The 18943-nt window shown below is 51.8% G+C and overlaps 1 protein-coding gene across 2 annotated transcripts in view; it reads right to left on the reverse strand.

Annotated features, from left to right (window-relative positions):
- Bin3 (bridging integrator 3) overlaps positions 1-18943 on the reverse strand; it is a 43517-nt gene that overhangs the window by 1547 nt on the left and 23027 nt on the right. Inside the window, exons 2-8 of one of the 2 annotated variants that reach the window (XM_008850502.3) lie at positions 18364-18412; positions 13028-13068; positions 12572-12633; positions 8299-8435; positions 7175-7215; positions 1984-2125; positions 1672-1806 (exon numbers count right to left, since the gene is read on the reverse strand). In XM_008850502.3, the coding sequence (XP_008848724.1) occupies positions 1672-1806; positions 1984-2125; positions 7175-7215; positions 8299-8435; positions 12572-12633; positions 13028-13068; positions 18364-18412 (607 nt within the window). Of the gene's footprint in view, positions 1-1671; positions 1807-1983; positions 2126-7174; positions 7216-8298; positions 8436-9255; positions 9354-12571; positions 12634-13027; positions 13069-18363; positions 18413-18943 lie in introns of those variants that run through there. The other variant, XM_029554809.1, reaches the window with a different exon arrangement.

The following is an 18943-nucleotide window of genomic DNA, read 5'->3' on the forward strand; positions in this document are numbered from 1 at the left end:
TTCTGCCTCAGTTTCTACTTCCTGACACGATGGAAGCACACACTCATCAAAGTGCTCTATACTCTAAGTATCTCAACTCTAAGGCTGTGGAGGATGCCTGCTGAAGAACCTGGAAGATGGTGACTGGAAAGGTGGGTGTGGCAGCAAGGTCAGTGGTAAGTGGTGTCCTAGAAGTCTCTGCAGACACCCCAGCTGGATTCCACTAGACCAAGTGCTGGGGGGCTCCAATTTTTTGCCTGGGCCATGCTGCTTGGTGAGTCACGAGGAATGCTCACTTCTCTAGTGACTAATAGCAGCAGCCGGGTGAGGAGGAGGCTGGCACAGAGGAGGTGGTAAACAGCCTTGGCTACCCTGCTGCTTGGTTACAGGGTACCCCTAATCCCCTCAAAGGTTCCAGCCTGGGCACCCTGCAGCTTTCTTCTGGGAGCTGGGATGAGGACAAAGGTCACTGGGGGCAGAAGCAGGCATGATGGCAAGGGAGGGCAGGCCAAGGTCCTCCTCTAAATCTAATCCCAGCAGAGGCTGCAGCAGCTGGCGGGAAGCCCTTACCTGCAGGGACAGGAGTGGAAGAGCCCCCCCTCCCTCCTGCTGGCTTGTTCTCACTACATAGAGAGCACCAGACCGAGGACTTGGGTCAAGAGCAAGTGCAGGCTCCTGCCCAAACTCTGCCTGGACTTCTTGATACCAAGCATTCTGCCCCATGGCTTTGGGTATTCCCCCAAGACGGGGGTGGGGGGAGGTGGGGGTGGTGTTGGGAAGTGGGAACCAGGCTTTTCTTGGGTATTTCTGACTATGGAAGGGACAAAGAATCATCCTCAACACTGGAGGGCGCCAGAAGCCCAAACAATACCAGAAACAAGGCAGGCAGAGCCTGGGGCAGGAAGCCTTTAGCTTGGCCAACTGTTTAGTGCTGGGGTCGTGAAGTAGAAGCTGGACGCCTGTGATCAGTGGAGGCCCACATGGAGGAGCCCTGTTCTTGGCTCTGGTACCTGTGCCCTTCCCACCTCGCAAGTGGGAAGAACAGTCCTAGCTGAAAAGCCTGAAGATGAATGAGGTGAGGAGGGCAGGAGCTGCACACCACCCCAGTCTGTCCTAGGGTAGCAGCAGGAGACACAGGGCTCTGGCCTGTGTCCCACCCTCTGGCTGCCTGGTTCAAATGGACAGCTAACTAGGCAGAATCCATACCAGCCTGCACTCCACCTGACTTTCCACTAGGGGGTGCATCATACCTAGTGGCCCAGATAGCAGCCAGAGCAGGTCTCTGGGGTTCACGTCCCCCCATAAGAAGTTCAAAGTTAAGAGGCCCTGTGGTCTCCTAATAACAGAAGTCTCCTGCTGGGTCCTCTCAGAGAGGCCTCTAGATCTCTCATCCTCCTAACCAACCCTGCAAAGAACTTACCCAGGCTGAAGATGCAGTCTGGCTTCTTGCTGTTTAAGAGAGGGTGGGTGACAGAATTCAAGGGATGAAGGGTTAAACAAAAAGGAGCCTTGTCCATCCTAGGGCTGGGACTAACAGAATTTAGTAGTGGAAGATGTCAAACAAATTCTAGCACTGGGGTGCCACGGTCCTTGATGGCAGCAATGAATGAATTCTTGCAGTGCCTGGGGCAGGGGCCGCTGCTGTATGGGTGCTTACAGAGATTATCATCCAAGGGAAGAACTTGGTCTCACCTGTGCCCGGATCAGGGACTCAAAGCTGGGCTGGAAGTAGTCGAGTCGGCTGCCATAGAACCGTGGCATCTCATCCAGGAGCTGTTTGTTCTTGGCCTCAAAGTCCTCCCGCACAGGCCGCAGCTCTTCTCGGGCCTGAGGAAGAAGACCCTGCCATCAAGGCTGTTGTTGGGGATAGCAGAGTGTGGATGGAGACAGCTAATGTCCTGGTCCTGTTGGTCCCCAAGGGAGGACCTTGTGGCAATGGCTGCTCTGTTTACCCCATCCCTTCTGTTGGCCACCCTACCCACTCACTCCCTTCTCCCCCTGCACCTGGTGGAGCTTGGCCAGCACCGGGCCCGTCTTCTCCTTTTCCTCATATTTCTCCACTTTGGCCTGTAGCCTCCTGTAGTCCTGCAAGGCCTGCTCCCGCCGTTTCACCGCCATATTGAGGCTTGGGAACACACTGCCAAACCTGCAGGGCACAACCTGGTTGGACTCAGGCTTGTCTTGGGGAAGGAGTATCTGATGGCTCACCATTTACTCAAAACATGTATAGCGCACTGATGTGCCAGACCTCTGAGGTCCTGCAGCCTTGGTACTTGAGCTGGTATAGTGATATGGGGAGCAGCAGACATAACTGAGGGTGCGCCCTGGACCCAAATGGTGGGTCATGAATGAGCAATGCCACTTGTCCCTCGGCTACCTCCCTACTCACCCTGAGCTTCTCCAGAGGGGATGGCAGGGCTAAGGACATGCCTGTATATATTAGAAAACCAAGAGAAACTAAGGCCACAATTGGGCAGTGATGGTCCAGAAGAAACCGCACATGTCCAAGTTGGTTGGCACCTTTCCTACCACATCACTGTGTCACTGACAAGTGGCAGCAACAGAACGTTCTAGAAGCTAAGGTTTCCTTCACACTGTAGGAAAAGTATCTGTGGTTCTAACCCTGAAAAGATGAAGGGAAAACCGACATTTTGGAATAGTAGCTCTAGACCCTCCTCCCATCCCATGATACAGGATCACACAGGACCACTCATGAGGACAGCAGTACTTTCAATGCTTTGGCATTTGGGCCATTGGGCTAGCTGTCAGGACAGGGCCACATTTACTCACAAAGGGCCATGGTATCTTGGACAGGCCCAGGGCATGGCCACCTTTTGTGGGCCTAGCAAGAGTACACATTCTCTTTTGACACACTCAAAGACTAGAGAAGTCAGAACATAGGGCAGCTCCCCTGAATGTGAAGCCTTGAGGTGCCCACCGCTGTCAGCCAGAAGCCCTGAGAGCGTGGTGTGATCTGGTCATGCAACTGAGGGACTCAGTACCTCTGGGCACTCAGGTGGAGAGACAGAGCTGGTGACCTGGGACTGGAAGAGTCAGCTTATCCTGGAAGAGCCCGGAGAGGATGACAGAGCAGGCAGGCAGAAGTAAGGGATCTTGTTACTGGAATCCAGTCAATGGCCAATACCAGTTTTTCACATACATCAGAGCCAAGATGGCATCAGGATGCTTGGGGGTATCTAATAGTTCAGATATTACAGGAAGCACCATTCCCTACCTCTGCTTCTCACAGGCACAAGATCATGAATCTGGTACTTAAAGGGCTTAACAAATCAGGGGTACATGGGTGATGAGAGTAGTGAATAATTTTGTTAGAGAACAGAGAATATAAACCTGGCCAAGTATTAAGCGCCCAAGCAAGTCACAGATCCAAAGAGCAGATCTTGGTGAAATGAAAGGTTTTTTTTCTCAAAGGCCACTAAGACCAGTCCCTGTAACTTAAGTGTCCATGACAGGTTTATAGCTTTTCTGAAAATGCTAATGGGCCATGGCTACCAGAACTTCTCTGGACCCTCAGAGAACCAAACCAAGATGTGATGAACTGCTTTGACAGTGCAAATGGGATGTGAGGACCAGGCACCACCAGGACATATGGTGTCCTATGGAGTGAAGAAGCAATGCCATCAGAGGGTACCAGTCATGATGCCTATGTGAAGGCAGCTGGTGATGGAGTTTCAGCTGCTCTGGAGCCCTGCTCCCTTCCTGGGCAGCTGAGCAGTGTGTGGCCCAAGTGAACAGGTGCCTCAGGCCTGAGAAGCTTCCATACTGCCCTTCCCTCCACCCTGAGAGGACAAGGGGTCCCAACAGCTGCCTGATCCTTTTGTCAGAAGCAACCTGCTGCTTGGGTGGCCTTAGTGCCAGTGACAGACAGGACGAGAATGAGAGCCTGGAGGGAAGGCAGCAGGTGGAGCACTTTACTGCCCTGGCCAGAATCTCTTCATTGGCGCTCACCTCCTAGGGAAAGGGCATCACGAGGAAGGAAGCTGGATTGTGAGGTGCACCCCACAGGTCTGACACAGCCTTGGTGTAGTGCTAGCTGGTTATGCAGCCCTGGATATATGCTGGTCTCAGCAGCTCTTGGACCTGAGTCCATGGTCCCAGTCCCTTTCCATGGCTGTCATTTTCAAGACCAAGTCACACCTACCAGGTGCCCGGTGGCAGGACCTGGCCAGCTCATGAGACACAACACACACAGGGGAAATGCAGAGCTGGGGGGCGAGGCTGCCACAGACCAGGATTTTACAGCCTTGGTTGGGGGGTGGCATTTACATGTCACTACTGAATAGCACAGGGTCTTCTGCAGGCTTCAGGAACGAAGACCATTATCCTCTGTAGGGGCAACTGGTCCTGTGGCTTTGCTAGTGGTTCCTGGCTCTTCAGGGACTCCAGGTCATCCCTAGACCGTGTCTTCTACAGCAGCACCGCTCAGTCAAACTGAGAGGTCACGGAAGGCTCAGCTGGCTCAGGCCACGGTAGATGAATCACTAACAAAGGGCCATCTGGGTAGCCTGGGCCTGGGATAGGGATTTCCTGGGGCAAGAGACAGGTGTCGTGCTCTTCATCTGAGGGTGCTACTAATGTCAGTCAGAGGAAGAGTACAGCCTATCCTGAGGTAGCTGAATTTCTGCTCAGGGTCCCACTGAGTATGTCTTCTCATTTTCTATTTCTTAGCCATGGACAGCAGGGGCCCAGATGTGGATTGGTGATGGGTTTGGGTGCTGGCTCAGAGGCTGAAGACAGGCAGATGCTGGTCCTGTGTTAGGACCTCTCCGCAGACATGCTCATGGGACTGCCTAAGGTCCCTGCTGACCTCTCAAGAATGACACAGGGGCCCAACCCTCAAGGCACAAAGTTTGCCGCAAGAAACAAGGCCAAGGAGTCAGAGCCTCTGCTAGTCTCAGCTGCCCCTTGATATACAGTGGTGAGAGATGGGCCACACTCTGTTCCCTGCCCTGTTTAAACCACATCTCCTGTCCACTTAGCTCACCCAGCCCTGCTGCCCTGCTCCTAGGCACCAATTCTATTACATCAAGGAGTCGGTTTGGCTTTCTTTCTGTAGAGGAAACAGACTTTGGTCAGCAGGGGTGGCTAGGACACCTTCCTTGCTCAATATAGCAGTGCACATGTACCTGGTCCACTTTCCCATCTTCAGTCTGAGGTGTTAAGTGCCTAGGTCTGATATACAAAGAAGAGAGGTGGGGCTGGGCCCACACCAGGCCCTCATGAAGATCAACCTAGGAGGTACCCATGTCTTGCCTGACTTAAGGTTATCACCAAGCTAGCTCCTTAGGGAGGCAAAGCGTGGGGTGAGGAGAGAGCAGAGAGGGAAAGGGGCCTGCTGGGAGGTGGGCTGGGAGCAGCCGGCCTGGTGGGGAATGCCTGCCATTCCTCATCTGTGCCCACACAGCCGGGATCTTCCACCCACCAGGAAAGGGAAATTGAAAGCATCCCCATCCGATGTGAACAGCCCAGGGACTGGGGGATTAGAGGCTGAGCCCCCTTTGGGGGAGGCTGGGGGAGGCAGGGTGGCCATGTGGCCATGGTCCTCATCAGAGGACAGGAAAGCAGCAGTTTCCTGTTTCCGGTGCTGGGGTCCCTAGAAGCTTCACTCCTGGCACAAGGAAGCGACAGGCAGTGGTGGTTTATGTGGTCATGGGAGATCGCATGCTGGCTGCGGGCTGCAGAAGCCAGCCAGCCAGCCAGGCCCCAGGCTCACACAGAGGTCAGCGGATCCATGGCGGAGATGGTGGCCGCCCCCTCTGCCACGCCCCCACCTTCCTGGCAGGTGGTGGGCTGCTAGCATGGTGGAAAGCAGCCTGGGTTTCTCTCTACTTGGCTGCAGAAGCCAGGGATCCGATTTCAATGCCGCCTCGTTGGTTGTGAAATCGAGAATCAAGTCAACCCCCTAGTTCTCTGAGCTGGTGCTCCTACTTCTGTCTGCCAACTCTGGGTACTTGTGGCTACTTCTGGACCCCTGGCATACAAGAGTCCTTTGTGTGCAGAGGCTCATCTGCCTGCAATCCTTCCACCCAGTTCTGAACCTGTCCTGGAGACCAGGCCAACTGATTGCCTCCTTCTGTGACCCAGGTCCCAATGGGGGGGTTCCTATGATGTGGGGATGAGCTCTGACCAGGAGCCAGGGGTGGCAGGGCCCAAGCTGAGGAGGCTGGGGTGGCAGGCATGAGGCAGGATAAAGTCCTTCCTGGGCCAGGCTCGGCCTTGTGGCAGCTGCTGGTGCTCTTCAGGTCCAGTGTAGGCAAGAAGCACTAGCGAGGCTAGAAGGGCATTGTCCTAACCTACTCCAGAGCCTGAACAGGGAAGGAATAACTCAACACTCTTGGACACCAAGGACTGCAGGATCAAAAACTGCTCTCTTCATTTCCCTCCAGCCAGATCCTGGTCTAATGATAATGAAGCAGAGGTTCATTACCCAGGCCTGGCAAGGCAACTGCCAAGGACCACCACAGAAGAGGTAATAAAGTGCAGCTGGTGGGCCAGAGCCGGAGCTGGAGCCTTTCTAGGTCAGAGCAGGATGGGAGAGGCCAGGAGAGAGGAAGCACTCAGGAGCTTCAAGGCAAGGCTTGGGCCAGCCTCCTCCCCCTGGGGACCCAGGGGACAAGCCTGACTGATCCCTGACCAGGGCCTTGTGGACCAAAGATCAGTCTCACAGAAGAATTCCTGGCTCTCTCAGGTCACGGGTGAGGGGACCTTCCCAGACAGGCCTCTGCTGCTGCACCCCTCTCCATGTGCAGCCACCCCCACACTTCCAAAGCAGAATGCTGTAGGCAGCTGCATCCCAGTTCGGCTGTGAGATGAAAGGCCTTGCTCATGTCCGTGGAGGACTGGCCAGGATCTCTGCTAGCTGAAATCAGCCAGCCCTGGCCCCTCGGGAACTGGCGAAAAGAAAAGGGAAGGGGCCAAACGACCACCAGGGCAGTGTCTGGCACTGTGGTCATCGATAGTTCCCTGACCCCACAGAGTGTGTCTAGGTAGTGCCAGTGCCTTGGAGCTATCAGAAGCCTTAACCCAGGGCCAGACTGCGTGACTGGTGTCCTTGTTCTCCATCATGGGAAACGGGACAAGCTACTAGATGTGCTCCTTGGTCCCTAAGTGGCCAACTAATCTGGCTTTCCCATAGGTGCCCTGAGGCCCCCGTCCTTGGATATCCTTTACTCACTTTTTCAAGGGTTCAATCACTGTCTTTTGAATCTGGTTCACCTGTCAAAAGAAAAACCCAATGATGTAAAAACTGGGGGAGACAGACCTTTCTTAGAGGAGGCATCATGCCGGGTATGGTGGCACACACCTTTAATCCCAGCACTCAGGAGGCAGAGGCAGACAGATCTCTGTGAGTTCAAGGCCAGCCTGGTCTACATAGTGGCTACAGGGAGACCCTGTCTCAAAAAGACCAAAAAAATAAATAAATAAATAAAAAAAAATAAAGAGGCAGAATGGACTTTAGGGCATCAGTAGCCAGTAAATGTCCACAAGGGATTGAACCTCCATGTCTATATGCAAGCTCCTGCAAGGTTTGGCTGGTGTGATTTGTTGGGTCTTCAGAGCAGGAAGAGAAGTCCTCTGCTAAAATGCAGCTATTTCTGGCAAGGGCTGGGATCACTGCCATGCTAGCAGTGGGAGCTGTAGATGCAGGATATAGAGTAGACACCTCTGAAGAGAGAGTCCTGGCAGGGCCTGGCATGAGGGTATCACGGTAAGACAGGCAGGGCAGTATCCTCATTCTGCTGCTGGGGGAGGTAGAGAGGCCAGGCAGATCTGAGGGTCATGCCTGTTCTTCCATCAGGTTTGTCCAGTCAGTGCTGTTAGTACAGGTTTTTAAAGGCCTTGCTCAGTGTGGACGGCTAGGTAGGTAGAGATGCCCTGCTGAACACAGCTGCTGTGAGCACCCTTCTGGCCTCTCCGTGGTTCCTTAGTGATATGCCCCACAGGAGATGTGGGCAGTTGACCAGCCTGGTTTGGGAAAAGCTGGTTACAGACTGGAGGCTAATAAGCCTCAGGGGGTTAAGCAGCCTCAGGAAAGGATACAATCCTGCTTTTTTTTTTTTTGGTCTTTTTGAGACAGTGTCTCCCTGTAGCCTTAGCTGCCCTGGCACTCATTATGTAGACTAGGCTGGCTTGAACTCACAGAGATCCACCTGCCTCTACCTCTCCGAGTGCTGGGACTAAAGGTGTGCACCACCATGCCAGGCTCAACCCTGCTTAAGACTTGTGAGCACTGTAAGCAGATGGGCCCAGAAAGGGGAGGAGGAAGAGCACTAGTCACCAGCAAAAAGACCCAGTCACCTTCTCCTGGTTGAAGGCATCCATCCGCTTCATGGCTGTGTCTAGGGCTGTCACCATGTTCAGAAAGTCCTGGTCCTGTTCACAGAGGGGGTTGGAGAGTAGGTCCAGAGAGATCTTCACAGCAGATTTTGACATGGCTATAAGACATTAAAAGCTCCATGAGTTTCCAGAAAGACAGGGTCAAAGTTTTCTTTAGTGCTCCCTGTCCTCCCCTCACCCAGGGATCTGATCTGACCACCTCTGCCTGTGCCATGGCTACCAAAGTAATGAAGTTCCAAAGTCACATAACATGGCCCTTGGAGTTTCCCATCACTACTGGCCATTTAACACTGTAACACATGGGCAACAAAACTTCTGGGTTGTACTAGGACCATTTGGGTGGGAAGCTATGTAACACATAGCTCTTTCTGGAGCCAAAGAGACTAGGTCAATAAATCTGGAACAAGAACCTCTATCTTGGGTGTGCAGGCCTCTTGGGACTCTGTGTTCTCTAGTTTACTGGAAAGGGACAGAGGATAAATACTTCGGGTGTTGTGAGGTATATAGAAATCACATAGTTCAGAGCAGGAAGGAGATTTGTTGGTGGCTTTGGGGTTCTTGGTCCTGTTCTCCTTTTCAGTTCTCCATTATTGTATACCAACTTGTAGAGGAGTGGGCAGAGTAGCCTGGCTAGCTACTGTCCATACCAGTTTCTGAGTACATCTGGCTGAGTCTCAGAGCAGAAGAAAGGTTTTTTTTTTTTTGGTCTTTTTGAGACAGGGTCTCCCCAGCTGTCCTGGAACTTACTATGTAGACCAGGCTGGCCTTGAACTCACAAAGATACGCCTGCCTCTGCCTCCCAAGTGCTGGGATTAAAGGCATGTCACCATGTAGGGAACAAACAGCCTAAGCCCAGCCCCGGCTCCCTGAGGAAGGGCCTGTCTTTCCAATGTGGGAGAGGAGAATCCCATATCTCACCAGAAGGTCATCCTGTGCCCATAAGAGGCTGTGCCCAAGGGCCTGCCCAGCCTGCCATGGAGGCTAAGAGGGCTGCAGCCACTCAGCAAAAGGGATCAACTGTGGGAGAAGATTGGAAAGGTGAGCTTGCCAGAAATGTTGAAGCAATGGAGGAAGAAACACTTTTGGAAATCTCTGAGTGACTTTGTAGGTTGAGGAACAAACAGCATGCATGATTTGATTATGAAATAATCACATACAGAGTAGTCAAAAGATAATAAAAACCCACGCAAAACAGGAAACATTTCTGAAAAACGTCTTCTATTGTTTGTTTTTTTTTTCCCTTAATGTTTGATGAAAAAGAAAATCCCAACAGTCATTGAAAGATGGAAAGCTTTCTTCCCACCTCTCCTAATGCCCTCAAATCCTCAGGCCTTTGCTGAGACCACATGAAGCCAGTGTATGGCATCTGCCTGGGCTACTGCTCTGGGCACTACTGGGTCTGGAACCCAACCCAACATATCCAGAATGCCCTAAATCCCTGTCCCAAGTCACACCCTTTCTGCCCCTTCAGGGACTGGGTGGAGGTTCATGGCTTGATAATAGCCCTAGAGACTGACAGTCTTTGAATCACAGAGAAAGTGAGGGTCTTATGCCCCTTTGATCTTTGGGGTCCCAATGCAGCTTCTAGATGATGTTCAGAAGAGTCCTCAGAAACTGATCACTCTGAAAACTGTGAAAGTCATGTAATTTTTCTTAATGAAAGATCATCTTTTCAGAACATCAGCTGGGATTTTAGATCCTGTCCCAGGAGCCTGGGAGAATCCATTTTAACTGTCAGGTTGGTGGCTCTCAGTGTTTCCCTGGATTCACTGTACCAGTGTCACCTGGGAATGTATCAGACATGCATTTTCAGGCTTTGCCCTGGATCTGATGAACCAGATGCTGAGGTCAGACACAGTATCCTATGCTGTCACCAGCCCACCAGTGAACCTGTTGTCAGCCATGTGTAAGACCCCTGGTGTAGAACATGTGCACTTGAAGAAGGTGCTCTACAGAGGGGTGCCCTTCTTCTTACTGGGGACCAATGATCCTCAGCCTCAGGAGACCCCTTTCTGTCCCAGATTTTCTTCTGGACATTTAGGCCTCTTCCTCATAGACTCCTGATGTCTAACTTGGCTCCAGTGAGTCACTATGAAAACAAAAGCCTGCACTGCATTCCTACTCTGACAGAATAGCTGTCTAAGGAGGAAGGGGAAGTAGCATAGTAACTCGCTGGAAGGCAGTAGGGAGCGACAGAGACAAAGACCATCCAGCCAGATCTGAAATACATCAACCAGAGCAGCTCCAGGACCTGACCCCTGGCTCAGGATATGCCTACTTAGGAGACATGAGGAGCCAGGAGTGAGGTGTGAGTTGTGTTTAGACCAGCCCATGTCCTCAGGGCTGGCAGGAGCATGAGGCTCTGGGGCACAGACCAAAGGGGCTGGCCTTCCAAGCATGGGTGGGCAGCTCTGCCTGGGCTGTGGCAGCAGCGGCTGCTCCCAGGGAAAGTGTTTCTCCTTCTGGTCACCACTAGCCTTTCCAAGTGCCCTTTGCAGGAAAGAAGCAGGCATAAGCAACTGTCTGAGTCCTAAGACCTGGACAAACAGGGAAAAACCCCAGGCTTTGATCTGTGGGGGCTTAGAGATGGTGTGCTTTGTTTTGTCACCAAGGTGGGTCCCCTCACCCCCACCCTGAGCTGTCCACTGCACGGTGACCTTCTGAATGGCACCTGGAGACCATAATGCTGCCCGTGATTTGGACTCTATTCATGAGGCAGCCAGGTCAACATGGAGCTGGGCCAGTTACTGCAGGGAGGACTCGCTCAGCTGCCTTCCCACTGACAGCAGTCAAGCAACAAGTGGGCAGGCTTTTCTGGCCCAAGATAGACAACTGAACAAAATAATTTACCCCCATAAAATGGACATTTCACGTACCCTGCCACTCTTAACATCAGAAGACGTGAAGGTAGAATTTCTTTGGAAGCTGCTCAAGTGCTTTGTGACCATAGAGCATCATTATGTGGGGGGTACAGATGAATGCACCAAACATGGGTCCTTAATCTTACTACTGCATTTTGGGTCACTGAGCACAGCCACTGGGGCAAAGTTGAAGTCTACCTCAGGGCCTTTGCACTTGTTGACCTCTACTTGAGGCAATGTCTTCCCAGGCACATCTGCAGAGCACTCCCTCATCCCCTCAGGTACACAAGGGACACATCCTGGGAGAGGCTTCCTGTTCATTCCACCGAAAGCAGCACCGACACTCTCCATTCTTGCTGTTCCCCACCACAGTGCTGGCTGTTACACGGTGTCATAATATGTATTTACTCATTTCTTGCACACAGTGTCTCCTAGGATGGAAGCTCCTGTGCTGTTTCAGTGTTGAATCCTTAGAGAGGTATGTCTGGCACAAGTTGGTTCTCAGTCAGCATTTGTCAAGTGAGAGACAGTGGGATACCCTGGCCAAACCCACTTTTCTGAGGTCCCCATTCTAAAGTGACATGTAGACACATCCCTCTGGAAGCTGCTGAGGCCCACATGGCCAGAGAGCAACCATGTTATTCTCAATGTTTCACACCAACACACTTTACCACGACAACCAGCCACAGGTCTGGGGCTCAGCAATGCGAGAGTTTTCCAGACAAGGCACACTGAGGTTAGGGGGCAGTGTTGGGTTAGAGACTAACTGCTGGGCCAGTGCTTAGTGGGGACAGTAAGGGGAATGCTTTCCTCTATTCTCTGTCACTCAAGTCTGCTTCCTGAGAGGTATGTTGCCTTTCTCTCTGGCCCTGATGCTGAGGCAGGGGAGGTATCTGCAACTAGAAGCTTTTCTTGGTCATTATACTATCCTAACAGGAACCCAGGAGCACTTGCTCCCAGGCCCACTAAACAGGAGGGTGGCAGGACCCTGTGGGAAGTGATTTGACCAGGGAGTGACCCAGCCTCTTGGTAGGAACAATGTTTAGTTCTTTCTTTCTAAAATATTTCATTTTTATTTTAAATCATGTGTTTGTATATCTGTGTGTAGGTATGTGCACCTGTTCATGAAGGCCAAAGGCATCTCATGCCCCTAGAGCTGGAGTTACAGGCAGCTGTGAGCCACCTGATATGGGTACTGGGAATTGAACTCAGGTCCTCTGCAAGAGCAGTGTGTGTTCTTAACCAGTTAACTGAGCCATCTCTCCAGCCCCAGTACTTGGTGTTTTCTAAGTACAGCAACTTTTGAGTTAGCCCTGGAGGGGTTAAGGGAGCATGACATTCCATGCTTCCAGTCACAGGACGCTGCCACTTACCCAGGTCGGCATCGGTACTTTTCTTCATGTCCTTCTGCAGGCGCCTGGTTTGTTCTTCCAGCCTGCAAAGCAAGGGCAGGGTGGGCACCTGACCTTGAGGCACCCGACCTTGAGGCACCCGGGCCTCTCTGCCCTTCCACCTCAGGTAAGCCCAGAAGGGAAGGAGGGAAGACCCACAGACCATGGTGCCACCTCAGGATCTGCAGGAGGCCAAGCACCCAGAGCCTAGGCATTAAGGATCCTCCTATAACCAGCCATCTGCTGAAGGAGAGCTGGCGGCTTGGTGGCTTGAACTGCCCTCAGTTTAGAGTTATACATGAGCAAAGGACACAGGTAAGGCTCCCCAGCTAAGCCTGGCCTGGCCAAGAGGAGATGTGGCAGGGCAGGGAGTGAGACCTGGCAGGAAGCATGTGCCTGGCCACCTCCCATCTCACCCTTCTGGGGTTTGACACTCACTGCTGGAGTTTTCCATACTCCCTTTCAAAGTCTCTCTCCACCTGTAAGAAAGAGAGAGCTCAATCAACAGGGTAATGACAACATGATGGAAAAACTCTCCCAGGCTACCGAGACTCAGCTCCACACCCTCCCCCGAGCCAGCGGTAAACAATGCTGCCGTCCAGTTCCTACAAGCTCCAGCAGATCATTAACAACAGTGTCCCTGTGTTCCCAAATTAACGAAGTGTTTGATTTGGGGAGAAGGCCTCTCTTCCCAGAGGGTCCAACCAGGCAAGTTGGCAAGCCTCAGTGGATTATGCCTCTGTTCTGTCACTGCAGGGAGAGGCACTGGGTTGTTGCCCTTTCCTTATCCCAACACTGCCGGCACTCATGGTGCTCTGAATGTGACCAGACCTACCCAGGAGACAGCAGGGCACCAAGGAAGAGGCGAGCCTGGAGTAGGATGGTTCTGCATCCTCCCAGCACGAGCTGAGAGGCCTCAGTTTCCTCATAGGCCCTATCTGCTTGTTGGGTTTGGGGTATGAGAGACCTGGTAGGCAGGAGGTTTGGAGTGAAGGGGCCCTACTTGGGTCCTTTAGAGCCTGCACTTCCAGGGGTATCCAACCCGTGGCCTGCATGAGGGCAAGGATGGCTATCAAGGCTGCCCAACACATATCGTAAATTTTCACCATTATGAAATGTTTTGTGATTTAAGATTTTTTCATTATTGTGTGTGTGCATGTGCATTGCACATGTATGAATGTGGGTGTGTGTGTACCACTGTGCACATGCCACAGTGTGTGCATGAAGTCAGAGGACAACTTTCAGGAACTGGCTCTCTCCTTCCACTGTGGGTTTTGGGAATTGAAGGCCATCAGGCCTGCATGGCAAGTGCTTTTACCCACTGAGCCATCTGGTTGGGCTGCATTTTTTTTCTAACTCGATTGTACGGTTCTTGAAAGTGAACTCTGTGGATGAAAACATTGTGTTATAAGTCTTCTAGCAGGTGGTGGAGGAAGTTTGGAGGAATGGACAGATAGGGGAGATGTGGACTCTGACACTAGCTGCAGAACATTCATAGCTCCCAGCATACTGAGCTCACTGCCTTCTCTGGTAAAGTAGAGTGGTTTCACTGGGTTGTTCCTCTGGCTTCAGTGGCTCCCCTGCTCAGGGCCAGTATAACACGTGGCCAGGTGCCTGGCCCATGGTGGTGCTTATAGAGTGTGTATCTATGTTCCTTTCCTGCTCATTGGGCAATGGCGGGCCATGGTGGCCTGGGGATGCAGACAGGGCCGTCAACCTCTCAGCAGCCAGGTAAGTACTGCTTTGGCTAAATGCTGAACCCTGGTCTGGGCATTACCATGCTACTGTGGCCCCCTTCATAACCCAGATGATGTGCCAGTTGAGTGGTGTTTTTACATATTAAAGCCTTTATTTCCAAAAGGACAAAGTGAAAACAGTGTTTCATGGCCAGAGTCGGGCTTTGCTGGAGACTTCCCTAGGTGCTGTTCTCCTGGGGTGGTGGGGGCTGCTGAGCCCTGCGCTGCCACCTTTGGCTCTCTGCCTTCTCTTTTGCAATGCCCGAGTGCTGATGTGTGTGGGATGTCAGAGAACACCTGGTCTGCCTGGCTGGGGACTGCTTGGACTTGTACTGAGGGGCCTTCAGGTTCCCAGCCAGGCGGGATTGTTCTGGGGGAAGAGAAGCTCATGGTCTCATGCTGGAAACAGAAGCACGTTGGGGTTGGGGTGTGTGTGTGTGTGATCCTTCTGCTTGGTGCTGTTCAAGGCTGCCTGAAAGCCTGAGGGGAGGTGGGAAGCGCAGCACCTCCCCTGCTTCCAGGAGCCAGGGGTGGACTGCTGCTATGGCTCCCAGGGCCTACATCTTTCTCCCCAGAGGACAGACCTACTTGGGGTAGGACCAGAATTCCAGGCCCTCAGACCATGGCTGATGGAATAAAGGGACACATTGGAGTCACATTCCAAGGTGTATGTCTTCTGAGGGAAAGAGCCAAGTGGAAAAGATCTGAACAGTTTTGAATGCTTGATGCCTCTGCCAAAAAGGCAACTGGAGCCCAGTCAACAATGCAAGTGTAAACACATGTGCATGGACTGTCAGGGGATTGGGTTGGGCCAGGCTGGCAAGGTTAGCACAGGGAAACTCAAGCCCCACATGATAATCCCTGTATTCTCCTGGGCTCAGGGTGCAAGGGCAGTGCCTAGGCCAGCTGTGGCATACAGCAGGAGCTCAACACTTGCTGAGTAAACTGGCTGGGTCTCTTCCAAACTCAAATTCCTGGTGGAGGGTTAAAGGAGGCCACAGGCAGGGCTGGGGCCCTGATGCCAGGGCTAGCTAAGGCGTGTCAGGTCAGAGAGAGGTGGAGGATGCATTCTGAGAGCTGCTGTGCAAGGGATACTAAGGACGGACAGCACCTCCTTTCAGTACACTCCGCAGCGAAGGAGATTTAGGAATGCCAGACTCTCTAATGGGCATGTGAAATCTTTCTCCAGTTTCAGAGGCTCACTGTGGCGATTTGTCTTTGCCCAGGTTTTATAAGGCACCTACCTAGCTCACAATTTTGGCTTGCGTTTTCTTATGTGCACAAGACCTAGGGAACCCTTGCCTGGAGGGCCATGGGAAGCAATGTTTCCAAGAGTTCCTCTACCAATCTGAGCTAGGGGTTTGTGTGTGTGTGTGTGTGTGTGTGTGTGTGTGTGTTCTTTACACATGCTAAGTTGCTCTGGCCACCTTACAAGATCTAGGGATACCAGGGAGACTAACAGAAGGTTGGACTGAGGGGTGGGGAGCTGTTGTACTTCCATTTACTGTAGTGCCAATGGTCAGCCATGCAGAGAACATTCCAGCTTTGGCAAGTATGGAATGCACATTGGTAACCTGGGCACAGGCAAGTGGTGAGAGCAAAGACAATGCTTTCTCTGTGGCTGGCAGCTGGGGGCCTTGAGCCAGAAACCTTCTGCAACTCCCTGGAGATAACATGAGCATTTCTTCCCATGACAGGGGTGCCATGACTTCTAATAACCCGGGTGGCCATATCTGGTCCTGTCCCAGAGTGCGTCACCACCATCCAAAGGCAGCTGCCAGAGATTCTGAGACAAGTGCAGAGCCCAGGCCTGTTCTGGGGCTGGAGGGCTGAGGGAGAACTGACTGCAAGAGGCAGAATCTTGCTACCAATGCTTCAGCACCCTAGGGAGCTGCAGGGAATAGGTTGAGCATGCAAACAGCTCCATTCCAAGCCATACTTTGGCTTTGATTGCTGGTGAAAGATCAAAGGCATAGCCCACGACTTCACTACACTGGGGAATAGAGCTGCTGGGCCAAGCTGAATCCTTGATGGCTTTGAAGGATGCCGAATAGGCTGGCTTCCTAACATAGAGGCTGTCAGTGAGGGACCAGATACTGGACTGTCTTATATGCACTGGTTTGTGTGAGGCCCTTCCTGCTTATTTGGTGTGTGTACTGTGGTCACCCTCACCTTACACATGAGAGAGCTAAGGCTCAGAGAAGCTAAAGCATGCTAAGCTATGTGCCCAAAGTCAGAGAGCACCTGGCAGAGCTAGCAGAGAGTCTCCTGAACCTGGCTCCTTAACCACTACTGGATACCTGCGTGATGTGGGGGAGTGGATACCACAGACTAAAGGATGACCAATTCTATGGCAAGAAGATAGACAGACACGGGGAAGAGACAAGGGAAGCCATGGGATATCTGTTCTTCCCAGGGAATCTTTGCTACGCTTCAGAGTGAAAGATCTACGATCACCCACCACGATGACACCTCTGAAACTGTTAAGTCAAAATAAATAATTCTTCCCCTTTAAGAAAAACACAAGACCCAAGACGTTTCCACCAACAGACCCTAGCAAGAAACTGGAAACCGCATTGTAGTCCATCCATTAACCGCTATGTAGGGAACAAAAGCCATCCAAGGGAGTCGTGGAGGGAGGGATTTTTGTCTTTTTGCTTGTGAGCAATGGGGAAAAAAGATCACACTCCAAACTACTTCCCTTTTGGATCTGCTGTGGATTACTCTCTGGAGGTTCAAAACCACTCCTTCCCACTTCTTGGAGGCAGCTGGAACTCAGCATTTGCACACCCAGACTCCCTGGGATTCAGGCCAGAGCCTCCACATATGGTCAACTTGGGCATGGAGGCGACGCTGTGTCTGTTCCCTGTGCCTTTGCATGAGGCAGAAGACTACTCTTTTAAATTGAGCCCAGTTCTTTTAATGTGACCTCACTTTGGATTTGCCAAAGATGGAGACATTGGTCAGATGTGTGCTGGACTTCCTGCCAGACTGAAGTGGGATCTTTCCTATAGCTCTCACAGCTGAGTCAAGGACGGAAGAAGCTAGATGAGAACTCTTGGGGACTCAAAGCATAGGGACAAGGGCCTGTACTCTGTGGACAGTGCTGGACTTGGAACTGTTACAAGACAGTATGTCTCTGGGTATGTACTTACTTATGTTAAAACCCAAGGCCTTGCTTGAGGTGAGGGGCTGAAGGGGCTGTCTGTATCTTTTTGGAAGTCTGCATAGCTAGAGCAGAACAAAGCGCAGAGGAGGAGTGGTCAGAGCCATGGACCTGAGTCCTCGTTCCAGGAGGGGTTCAGCCCTAACAATGTCTCCACTACTCCACAGCCTTGTTTGCCTCATCTGGAAAAAATCAGGCAGTGAAGCCAGATAAGCTCCATGGGCGTATAGCTCCACCATGCTAGGAATCCATGGTTCTTCCTCTTCCATTCCAGACATAAAATAGGGATCAATATCACAGGCTCAAAAGTGGATAGGAGTTACCATCCCCTCCATGGAGGGACTGGGCCATAGAAGAGAGCACAGCTGTGCAGAAGAAGGGATCAGGGACACCTGGAGAAGAGGCCTGGTCTTTTATGTTATTGAGGTGGCCAGAAATAATGGCCTTGGGTCTTGTCTTGGTGTTGCATAAGGGGAAGAGAGGTGTGTTCCAGAACTCCCTCAGGAACAGGGCTGCTCAGATGCAGATCACTGACACCTGTCCAAAGGCTGGGAAGCAACCAAGAGAACCCAGAACAGAGGCCCCTGTGGGCACTGTGTTCTAGAGTCATAGGACTGGGAAGAAGGGCCAGGGTCCTGACCCTCCAGTCCAAAGATATGTTGCATCAAAGTACAGGTTCTGGCCTGGGAATGTAGCTCAGAGGTAGTGTGTTTGTCTAGCATGCACAAGGTCCTGGGTTCAATCTCCAGTATTAAGAAAAGAAAAAAACAAAACAAAGCAAAGCAAAATAAAACAAAACAAAACAAAAGGTTCTATGCAGAGGCCGTGTGAAGCACAGCTGAATCTCAGAGCATAAGAATCGGGTTACTCACTGTTTTGGGAACAATCTGTTTCTTGGGCTGCCCAATCTTGAAAGGAATCCTGTAAGAGGGAGAGACAGAGGGATGCTCTGAAAAACGGGGAAAGCTAGGCTGAAGGAATGGATGCAGTGTGGCTCTTCTGCCCCAGTACAGTGAGGCAAGTTGGGATCAGTATTCGACTCCAGTCCTTGTGTCCCTCAGATATGAGCCAACAGCACCCACTTTGATTCTGGAACAGACCACGTTCTGTGCAGGGTCTTGGGCACTACCTCCTACCCATAGCAGCTTTCCTATGAACTCTGTCACTTAAATACAATGAAAAAGTAGGGGAAGCAAAGGGCGACACTTTGAGGAACTATAATCTTTGTGTTTTGTTTGAGGAACTGCAAAGTGAGAAATACGGTTCACTCTAACAGCATTCTTGTAAACATGTCTTAAAAACCCCATAAATATCTCTCGTCCTCTGTAACTGCTCAGTTTCCCCATAGGGTGCCATGCTGTGAATTTTCAGGGCTTCTTGGGAGGTTGACAGATCACATTTACAACTGGTCAGAGCCTAGCAAGACTAAAAGTGGGTAACTTGGTGAAGAAT

The sequence above is a fragment of the Nannospalax galili genome, unplaced genomic scaffold (genome assembly GCF_000622305.1).
Source record: "Nannospalax galili isolate Female #2095 unplaced genomic scaffold, S.galili_v1.0 scaffold291, whole genome shotgun sequence".
Lineage (NCBI taxonomy): Eukaryota > Metazoa > Chordata > Mammalia > Rodentia > Spalacidae > Nannospalax > Nannospalax galili.